Source organism: Pimephales promelas, chromosome 20, assembly GCF_988280905.1.
Source record: "Pimephales promelas chromosome 20, fPimPro1.hap1.1, whole genome shotgun sequence".
NCBI classification, from domain to species: domain Eukaryota; kingdom Metazoa; phylum Chordata; class Actinopteri; order Cypriniformes; family Leuciscidae; genus Pimephales; species Pimephales promelas.
In genome coordinates, this window is record NC_142788.1 from 12,547,050 (window position 1) to 12,557,894 (window position 10,845).

The window sequence follows — 10,845 nt, forward strand, 5'->3', positions numbered from 1 at the left end:
TGCTTCAGTAATGGATGAAATAACTACCTACAATTCATTGATTATTCACATTCTTTATTTCATTGTAGATAGACGCCTTAATTATACAGCATATCATGCCCTGGAGGGGCAGAAGAGTGTCTGGGCTGTGCTCTGTCCGATCTGGCCTTCCTCCAGTGACTGATGGACCAAAACGGTTTCCCGGCTTACTAATGAAGACACCTCCAGAATATCAGAAAAAGTCCTACAAGAAAATATGAAACAGCAAAGTAAGTTAAAATATGGAATAAAGACTTTACAATGTGCAAAGTCTTTCATAGTGTATGGAGACTGAATTGCTCTTGCCTTGTCAACTGCTGGCTAATTTCATTTGCTGTATTTTTCATCTCTCCAAAACACTCTGTTAAAGCCTCACAGTCAGTGGAAATGTCCTTTGTATAGTGTTGCAAGAGTCGCTCGCTCTGACTCAGACATCCGACCGCTTTGTCTGTGTAAGACAAATATTTTTCATTAGATCTGATTGAAAATATTCAAAATCACCAGTTGGATTCAAGGTGCATGCTGACCAGTCATTTCAATCCCTCAATAACACACAATGTCTCGTTTTTAATTACTTCACGTTCAACAATATAACATGTTTAACATAGACATACCCAAAAATTGCACAATATATAAATACAAACATCATAAAATAATATGCTGAGCAAATCTCACCTAAAAACTGCTCTGGGTCATCTCCAATGTGAACATTCTTCACAGGAAGCTTGTGTCTCGTCGCATCAACGGCTTGAGCAAATGACTTGTAATCTTCTGCAAATGTGTTTGCTGCAGCAGCAACAGGAGTTAAAGCCTCTATCTGCATAAAAAAGGGAACTCAACTGTGAGATGCGATAACATTAAGATTTAAGCAACAGAGTTAAATGTGTGACAATGACCTCACCTGTACGTCCAGTAAACTGTTGAGTTCTTTCTGCTTTTCCAGCAGCAGATACTGTCGTTTCTTTTGGTTAACTTGAGCTCTCAACTGCTGCTCTTTCTCCATGACGGCCAGAATATTCCTCTCAGCCTCCTCTCTCATTTTCCGGGTATTATGTTCAATCTAGAAACAAAAACATCATCAAACAAGGGTTTTATAATGAACTATTTTGGATTAATATGCTCAATATTTGTTCATGCTCTAAATGCAGTAGCCATTTCACCTGACCAATCAGAGCAGATTAGACCACCAATCACAACAGACTAGGTCATCTGACCAATCAGGGCAGACCAATTACAACAACAAGACTAGTGCTGTGTTCGAAATCGCCCCCTATACCCTCATTCACTATTCCCTACGTTACTCACTCAACTTGAGGGAGTGAATGAAATGACGAGTACGCTGGAATGGCTGCCGTCTCTGCATAGTTTGTTCTTGCCTTAATCATTTAAAACTTGATAAACTGGCAGCTCCAGGAGTAATGAAGATTTATCTTGAACTCTGACATGGAAACTAACATATCAGCCTTAATTAAACCATTTAATTTCAATAAAAAAGGAATGTATACCTGTATAACATTTCACAAGACCAAGACGGTTTGGAAAATGGATGGATGATTGATTCATCTCCTGGTTAGACGGAGGAATTCATTCAGTGAATGGCATTATGGGTATTCTCTAGCCATGGAGAGAACATCAGTTGTACACTCGTTTATGCGGTGCATTGTGGGATTGAATGAGTGCACTCGATAACGTCCACTATGGTTTCGGACACCACTACAAATGGTTGTCCCCTAAATAGCGCCCTATTAAGGTTATGGGGGGCGATATCGGACACAGCCTGGCCCATCTGACCAATCAGAGCAGAGTAGACCAATCACAACAGACTGGCCCCTCTGAACAATCAGCGTGGAGTATAAAGAAAGGGACGATGGGGTTTAGAGAATCCTTGATTGAGCTGAAAATAAGTAATGCTGCAATGTATATTATAAGAAAATCAAGTGTTTTTTTGAGCATGGATGCACGTAAACCTTTTGTAGGAGACCTCCAAAACAAAATTAGGAACATTATGGGGCACTTTAATCAAATGCTGGCAAATTAGTCCAGTCATTTTATGAAAAAAGGTTGAACAAATTGCAACAGAAGCAAACTCAACTGATTTTGTAGCCTCAATATGTCCTGAGTAAGGGAAAAAAAGCCCTGAAGAATCCCATTAGGGGAACGTTTCGAAAAAGACCCAAATATATCCCATTCAACCCCATCTCTGCAATAATAATTAATAAAGGCTGGTTTTTAAGTACTTCTTCCTGTATTAATGTTCATGGGTAGCCTCAATGGGTTCCATTCAGACCTTAACATTAAGTCTTTCACTGTTATATGTCAACAAGATTTAAAAAAAATTTTTTATTTATTTATTTATTTTAAGTAAAAGCATTGCTTTTTGAACAAAACAAAAATCACAGGTTAAGTTGTGTCATCTTCAATAACTATGTTGATCAACTTAACATCAGACCTTAGCAGTGATGAAGGCCAGCAAGAACGTCTCCATTGCCATGTCCCTTTCTTCATTCTTGGGGTCCACTGTGCCTGGCACCACAACTTTGTCTGGAAATATTAAACTTGTTATGCAAGCCATGCAAACAACCGTTAAAACATAATCGCATTAATGCTTTACTCCAGACGACATGAGTACCACACCTTTAATAACGGAGACATCTAAATCTGGACGTATGCAGTGGCCGTCCAACACAGTTGACTGAAAAACATTTCCTCCCAAATTCGAGGATTCCAGAATGCTGGAGGCCACTGTGGGAAAACATCATATTCATCAAGTCATTTATCTAATACAATAAAGCCTATACAACAACTGAACTAGTTAAACCAACACAGAGACCCTATGCAGATAGTGAATATTTAACCTGACATATCTGCAGATGAGCCCAACACTCACAGGTAGAGTCATTGAATGGCAGAGTGCTTATTGTACGTCTCGACAGGACGCCATCCCTCGGCTTTCGTGTACTGCCCGTTCTGGGAGAGGACGGTCTGGGTGGCATCAGTATCGATTGCTGCTGTACACTGCTCTACAGAACACACACCATATAAAGAATAAACCTTGATATTGTTATGAAATGACAGAAAACAGACACAACAACACAGATGTCAAGATTTAGTATTGAAACAAAGTATTTTTGGAATCAGTTACCTTTGCAGGAGCCTTTGTTTCGATTTGCATGTACCTAGACTTTACAATGGTCCCTGACGCTACAAACCAAGATCAGATGAAACGGTCAGAATTGGCAGTATAATAACATTAATGAGTTATGAGAAGTTGTAAGTCATGCTCTTACTTTTGGTTTTCCTCCTCGCACCACTGTTATTTCCACCACTGACTTCATTTTCGGTGGATAAACTGAAAACCAGAGGCTGTCTGAATATTTGCATTCATGAAATCGACAATAAGTGTGTATATGAACGCACTGATGACCTATGAAGACTGAAGGAACAGGCTGCCAAAAACACGTCGACTGACAGGGAACACATCATTTCATTGGGAACGAATGCAATGATTTAACAAACATTTTATGGTCATATGCCCTCCACAGACGATATATATATAAAAATACATCAAGACCACTTAAGAGTGATTGCTATCAGGATACGAGTACTTTTAATCAACATTGAAAAAAAACTTTTAAAGAATGCACCTTTATATGCACCTTTAAAGAATAAATGTCAACTGTTTTGTAAAATTAGTATCATATGAATTGGACTTTGACTCATACTTCGGCTTATGTAGCAGAAACAGAGATATCACATGTCTTTTAGAAAGTATATTAGACCAAATAAAGTTAATTCATATTTAGTATTAGTAATAATAATATCATCTTATCAAGCCCACTTAAGTTAGTTTCCTTTTTCAAGTCGATAGGTTTATTCATTGTCATTTTCAAAACAGAGCGTCTAGTGGCCCACATTATTTGAACATATATTTATATAAACAAATTAGATAATTATTACTTATATTACCTTAACTATTAGTTTACAGGATCAACACTGGCCACTGAGTAAGGCTAAAACATATGACACTTCAAAGAAAACAAATAACGCAACAAGTTTTATTTGTGTACATTATACAAGCACGTTCATAATTCAACAGTTGACAATGAAAATGCTTAGAGAATTGAACTTGAACTAAAATATAAAAAACTTACTTTTTTGAGTCACTTGAAGCTAATTTCTCAACTTTACGTATATTTAGCGGCGCCTTTTTAGATGCCATTTTCTTAAAACACTCAGAAGAATCGGATCGAAGTCTGTTGTGATGTTTTTGTAAAGTAACCCCGCGTTTTATCGATTGTCTTCCTCTGTGTGCTTGAAGCGCAAACATGAGTTGCGTTCAGCGCCACCTCTCAGCCTGGAGTGTAAACACACACAATAAATTACAGTCGGTCTGCGAATAGTTTCACATTTTTTCCTGTAACTTACATCACAAAATGATTTTTTCCTCCATTTTAATAAATCACTTATGAGTGATTAACTTCCTGAATTTTAAAACATTTTGTAATAAAAAAAATCCATGATAGTTTTGACGTAATAATAATATGTAGCTTTAATATCTTAGAATCATATATTCTTATATTCTGAATTCAATGTGTGCCATACATGACGGTTAAATTAAAAACAGTTAGAAACGATTCGTATGCCATGATATACGAAATAATTCAGAATTAAAAGTTAAACAGAAATGCACCAAGCAAAAATGCACATATCTATACATAAATGTATTATGAAATACATCTTTATGAAGGCATGTTAAACGTTTTTTCCTGTTTTCTGATTTCAGTTGTCAAGCGCGCGTCCGAGAGTGTCCGTCCTCTTCTTCTTTCTTATGGACAGGGACCAACTCCCAAATCCCATCCTTGTTTACACCGCTCCTTTTCTTTATTTGCACGTAGAAATGATTTATCCAGCACCATGAAGAGCTGATCATATGTAGTTTAGAGGTCTATGACTCGGGTAAGTTGAGTTATTCATGTTTCATACGTTTGTTCATCATTTTGGAGTTGAAATGTTAGATTAGCCATAGTTAGCAAGAAAAGTTAACCTCAAACTTGGTGTCTGACAATAACTTGTAGGGCTGCTTATTATGTGTAAATTTAAGTGATGGTTTTGTGTAATTATTGTTACATTTCTACACATTTATAAGTTGTTGAAGTTATGCTGATTAAGCGCGTTGTTATTATTAGCACGTAGCAAAGCTAACGTTAAGAGTTAATAATTCACTTTCTGCAGTCGCTGCTCCCACTTTATGGATGTTTTTGAAAAGTTTCTCCAGTTGTAAATGACGAAACGTGATAAATATAACTTGTTTAAATGCTTATTATATGGAAAACCTTAAATATGCTGTAACTCATGAGTGTTTATGTGCATAATGTGTTCACAAATGTATCTAACGCTAAATAAGTATGACGTCTGTTTTTACTATAGACTTAAAAAAGGTTTATATTCAGATTTCTTCCATGGAAATGATAGAAATCCGATGCTGTTGTAAGGCTCTTTTCACCAAACCCCTCAATAAATAATAAATATTTGTGTGACAGATCAGTTTCCCTGAAGGTTTGCTCTCACGTTACACAGCTCAATGAAAGATCATGAGAGGTTTGAACTTCAGTGTTTCCATTGCTGCCTTTAGACTGTCAGCAGGCTTGTTTGACATATGGTTTTGCATGACATTAAACCATCTGCCATAAATGTAACGTCATGATTTGAATGCATATTATATTCAGGAATCCTTCTCATTTGTGCTCTTCAGGGTTGGAGCAAAGCTGGGATGGCCTCTAAACTATTCGACAGACTTCGCCGTACACTGTTCAAAGAAGGGGAGCTTCCTTCAGAGACAGACGGCCACAGAACGGATGACTTTCCAGAAAGCTCCGAGCTTGAGGATGACATGGACTGTGTGTCGGCCAGGCTAGGAGGGACCCTGTGCTTCGAGGGTGATGGGGTCCTGGACTCTGAGGATCCGGGAGACACGTCGGGGCCAGACAGTGATTCTGACTTTTTTGGAGAGTCCATAGATAATGCATGTAGCAGCACAGGTAGTTCTCAATAATGCCTATCTTTTAATGAGCTAACATATATTATAATTTGGTCGTGTAACTGTAAAGGACACTAAGATTGTTTATGTTCTTCAAAGAAGTCTCTTGTGATTGCCAAGGGTGTGTTTATTTAATCAAAAATACAGTAAAACAGTTATATTGCTAAATATTATTATTACAATTTTAAATGACTGTTTTCTGTTTTAATATATTTGCAACTGTAATTTATTTCTATAATGGAAAAGCTGATATTCATCACTAGCACTAGCATCACTACTACAGATCCTTTAGAAATCATTCTATATGGTGATTTTTCTGCTAAACAAAAATTCTTATTATTAGCAATGTTGAAAACTATGGAAGTTTGTTTCTGCCATGGAATAAAACCAATCTAAAAGATAATTGCATATTTTTATTTATTTATCCCACAATCAATTTTTTTATTTATCACATTCCTTCTTATATATATAATCACATTCCTTATTCTGCATATTTATGTTGCCAAATGATTTGGACACATGTAAACTAGGTTTTGGTGACTATCACGACTTCAGAAGATTTACATTTAAACTTTTTAATTTTTTTTGTTGATTTAGCTGACAATTGTTTTTCCCCAGCTCCTTACAATTGAAATAAAGACTTGTATTATAGCACATAAGTTGAATGAACCACTTTGATGGTGTATTATTTTTGGAGCTTGACAGCTGTCTTTTCTATGAACTGCTATTGTATGGAAAAAAGAGTTTGCATGGAAACCCCCCCATTCTTTTAGAAACATTATTTGGAATAAGCTCTTCCTTTAAACTTAAGCATATGTACATGGTGTTTGTGAACTTGCAATGATCTATTTGTAGGCAAATTTCACTTCTTCTTTTTAGTTCACTTTTAGTTGACTTGATATTTGACTTGATATCTGTAGTTAATTTTTTCTTTGCTTTATAGAGACCAGCCCAATAGGACCTTCCCCCAAAACCTCAAATATGATCACCAGACAACTACAAGAAAACTACAAGAGCTCAAGAACTCGTTGCATTCCTGAAAAACTCATTTTTGAGGTGACCGATGCCAGTGTTGTCCATGATACAAATTCCAAGTATGTGGTAAGTACACAAGACACTACTGTGAACCATTTCAATCATTTTTTAGCAACTTCAGAACACATTACATATTTATACAAACATTCAAAACACCATTTTATATTTGGGCCAATGATAATTTAATAATATTGTCTAAATAAAAGTCATTTTACATGACTTTTCTTTTCTTAAAGTTATTGTGCACTCGAATGCTTTTTTCAGACCAGACGGCCAGCCAAATTTTGGATTAATAATAAATCAGAAGTAGGACTGTACACTTTATCAAATTGCGTGCTGTGAAGATTAAAGATATTTAAATGAACTCTGTATGAAGCATGGGGTTCCTTACTCAACTCCAAAGAACCTTTTATGATTAAAAAGGTTCTATAATGACAAGAAAGAACCCTTTTGGCATAAAGGTTCTCTATAGGCTATTACTCCTAATTATTCTGCAACATTTGATAGTTGTAATTAAATTATTGTTTATTAAACTCTTGTAGTAACTTAATATCACATTTTAATCATGCTGATTTTTGGAGGAGAAAAACTGAAATGGCACTCTTCGTGTGATATTGATTAACTACATAAAAATATAAATATATACATTTTCTAACCCCCATATATTAAATTATGTGATCATTCACATGCATTCATAAATACATTTTAGGGTCTTGATGTTTGTCAACAATAGGAAATATTTAATCCTGAATGGACAAAACAAATGATATAGAACCTTTTTCCTGGTTGCAAAGAACACTAAAGGGTTTTTTTTTATTATTGAACCCTTAAAAAGGGTTCCGTATAGAACCTTTTAGGGGTTCCAAATAAGTAGCGCTGATAGAACCTTTTAAGGTTCTATATAGTGTAGTCTTTGTGTACATTTTAGTTTAAAAGATTATGCAAATATTTTAATCATGCGTTATTCCTCATTATTATATCAGGATAGTATAATCACATTTTTTTTTTAATTTATGGCCCAAATTCCGAAATGAAAAACATGTTAATCATTCGTTCACTGTGTGTGCATGAACTGCATTTTTAAAGTATTTTCGGGAAAAAAAAAACAAGCGTCATTTGGTTTTGTTTCTCTGGTTTCACATGAAGTCACATACGCTTTTTCTCATCAGCTCTACACGATTCATGTCATCCACTCTGGCACATTTGACAAAACTCCCGCTGTCATCACGCGGCGCTACACTGACTTCGAACGGCTACACAGCCGCTTGCGCCGGCGTCACGGAGACGAGATGGATGGCGTCCACTTCCCTCGCAAGAAGCTGCGCAAAAACTTCGCCGCCGAGACCATTGCCAAGCGCAGCCGGGCGTTCGAGCAGTACCTGACCCACCTTCACTCCCTCCCCGAACTACGGACCACGCCTACGTTCCTCGAGTTCTTCTACCTGGGGGATCTGCGCGCTGGCCAGATGCTGATGCGAGTGGGCCGTTACCAAGATGCCCTGGGGCCTCTTCTCAACTCTCTGAGACTCCAGGAGAAGTTAGGATGCCATCAGATCCTGCAGCTCAACCAGACGCAGAGGGTTCATTGGTTCTTCACGCTCTCCGCCTTGGTCATCTGCTTCCAAGAGCTGGATCAACTCGGTGAGGCTCAGGAACACTGCGACCGAGCCCTGCAGGATCTAGCGCCTTCCCAGGAGGCTCTACAGCAGCACCAGTTTCACCCTCTGCTCATCCCCCTCCTGCAATCCAACGTCAGGCTGTCCTGGAAGATCTCGAAGGACAAGAGGCGCTGGGAAGCTCTTCTGCTGGAGATCCAGGAGCAGGGGATTGATCTAGGGACCCAGCCCAACCTGAAGGAGTGTCTCATTAAAGAGAGCATCGAGGACAGCGAGGGGCTGGTCAGGGCTAAGAGCAAAAGTGAAGATGTCCCATAAGCATTTAGGATTCTTTTTATATATATATGAATTTGAGGGATGTTTCTGAAAGCAATATGTAAGATTAGGTCACTAAGGGAACCTGTGGAATTAATATTAACTCTACACTTTAAAACACAAGGGCACATTTCAATAGGGTTTATCAGCCTTATTCTTGAATTGGTGACACTTTACAATACGACTCAGTTTGTTAACATTACTTAATGCCTTACGACTTAAGTATTATGAATTAACGACAAACACTACTTTTAAAGTTGAAGTTAATTTCTGAAATACACTAAAACAATTCTAACATTTCAAGACTAATTGTAACAGTATGAATTAACATTAGTGATTTATGAGTTAATTTACAGCAGTCAACCATTGTGTAATTATTACATTCACATGGATTAATAAATGCAGTAATAATTGTGGTTTACTCTTAGTTCATGAGACCTAATGCATTAATAAATGTTAACAAATTGAACTTGTAAAGTGCTACACTATTATTATTATTTTTTTGTATCCTGTTAATATTTCATTGGGAATCTGGTTTTGGTGTGACACCAAGAACATTTCTTTGTAGCCGTCATGAATTTCACAGATGCAACACTTGTCTTGTTCTATAGGGGACTTGAATCAATCAGCCTTCATTTCAGCACCACTATCACACATTATTTCAAGTGGACATGGGAAAGTGTTAAGCGAGGCTGTCGACTGCTAAATGATGCATTATACATTCGTAAAATAAAGGGAATATCCACTTTTGGTGTAAATTATAAATGAAATAGTCATATACTTTGAATGGTAATGCTGTAAAGTACAGTTTTAAATGTATGTTTTGTTACTGAGCTTAAAGTGATTTTAAATAACTCTTGTATAAATCTGTTTATATCTGCAGTGCAAATAACACTACAAATGTTTTAACAGATTTTTTTTTAATGTAATTCAAAGGATGCCTTTATATGTCATAGACAGCCTTTTTATTGAATGATTTTGAATATATTTAGAGAGCAATATCATTCTTTTAATACTGCATAGTTATTCGTTTCAAAAAGGATATTTTTAATGTCTGAGCCCAATCTTTTTTGTAAAATCCTGCATTGTTTTACAAATTGTTGCACACAAACTCAGATATATTTGTGTACTGGTTAAACAAATTACGTTTTTTGCTCTGTTTCTTACTAAATTTGAATTTGAATATATTTATTTATGTGTTAAATTATGTGTTGTTGAGTATAGTTTAAACATTAGCAGCATAATATACTCTGCACAACTCGAGATTGTTAATTTTCCTCAAATTTTCCCATATAAGAAAAAATGCATTTTGGCTAAAACGTCTTTACAATAAATAAATGCTTCCTGGTTTTTTATTCAAATTTTGTATTTCAAATGGTTTTATGCACTGGAATTGTTCAAGGAAAATCCATTTCAATTTATAGTATATCAATAAACTTTTGTCACTAGTCTCATGTTCTTCAACTGCTCATTTTTATACTCCTGCCATCTAGTGGTCATATATACAACACCATTAGATGCACAATTTTTGATTACTGTGTTAATGCATTATCTGTTTCAAAGCAATGTATATAATATAATGTATATCCTATGCCAACAACAAGCATAACTCCTGCCAAGCATTTCTTTCTGTGTACCTCATCCACCGAGGAAACGCCGAACAGCTTTCTTTCTTTCAATATTCTTCATGGGAGAGCTGTTTCCATGCACAAATGAGGGGTTTCCAATCAGTTTCGGGAAAAAATTACAGTTCCAGATTAGTTCCAGATTTCGGTAGTGTCCAAACTGGTGAACCCACTGACGAAAAAAACTTTCTGGTGGGAT

The 10,845-nt window shown here is 36.4% G+C and overlaps 2 protein-coding genes across 2 annotated transcripts; one reads left to right on the forward strand and one right to left on the reverse strand.

The window, feature by feature from the left end:
- Positions 1-37: 37 nt before the first annotated feature.
- On the reverse strand, positions 38-4,322 carry haus8 (HAUS augmin like complex subunit 8). The gene is made up of 10 exons (XM_039658492.2): positions 4,170-4,322; positions 3,306-3,367; positions 3,161-3,219; positions 2,906-3,038; positions 2,653-2,760; positions 2,468-2,559; positions 920-1,078; positions 694-835; positions 325-466; positions 38-223 (listed from the first exon to the last, which is right to left on the reverse strand). Exons 1-10 carry the CDS (start codon positions 4,235-4,237, stop codon positions 94-96), a joined length of 1,095 nt encoding a protein of 364 aa, XP_039514426.2. The 5' UTR covers positions 4,238-4,322; the 3' UTR covers positions 38-93.
- A 367-nt stretch (positions 4,323-4,689) lies between these two features.
- Positions 4,690-10,472, forward strand: snx21 (sorting nexin family member 21). The gene is made up of 4 exons (XM_039658503.2): positions 4,690-4,974; positions 5,771-6,056; positions 6,999-7,156; positions 8,260-10,472. The coding sequence occupies exons 1-4, from the start codon at positions 4,966-4,968 to the stop codon at positions 9,022-9,024; spliced, it is 1,218 nt and encodes a 405-aa protein (XP_039514437.2). The 5' UTR covers positions 4,690-4,965; the 3' UTR covers positions 9,025-10,472.
- Positions 10,473-10,845: the final 373 nt, after the last annotated feature.

Bases quoted from the DNA above. Each gene is read 5' to 3' on its own strand.
- haus8 (XM_039658492.2), bottom strand. From the start codon at position 4,237: ATGGCATCTAAAAAGGCGCCGCTAAATATACGTAAAGTTGAGAAATTA. The intron at 2,560-2,652 runs GTGTGGTACTCA...TAATATTTCCAG, and splicing joins AGATGTCTCCGTTATTAAAG to ACAAAGTTGTGGTGCCAGGC. The intron at 224-324 runs GCAAGAGCAATT...ATTTTCTTGTAG, and splicing joins ATTAGCCAGCAGTTGACAAG to GACTTTTTCTGATATTCTGG.
- snx21 (XM_039658503.2), top strand. The intron at 6,057-6,998 runs GTAGTTCTCAAT...TTTGCTTTATAG, and splicing joins TAATGCATGTAGCAGCACAG to AGACCAGCCCAATAGGACCT. The intron at 7,157-8,259 runs GTAAGTACACAA...TTTTCTCATCAG, and splicing joins ATACAAATTCCAAGTATGTG to CTCTACACGATTCATGTCAT.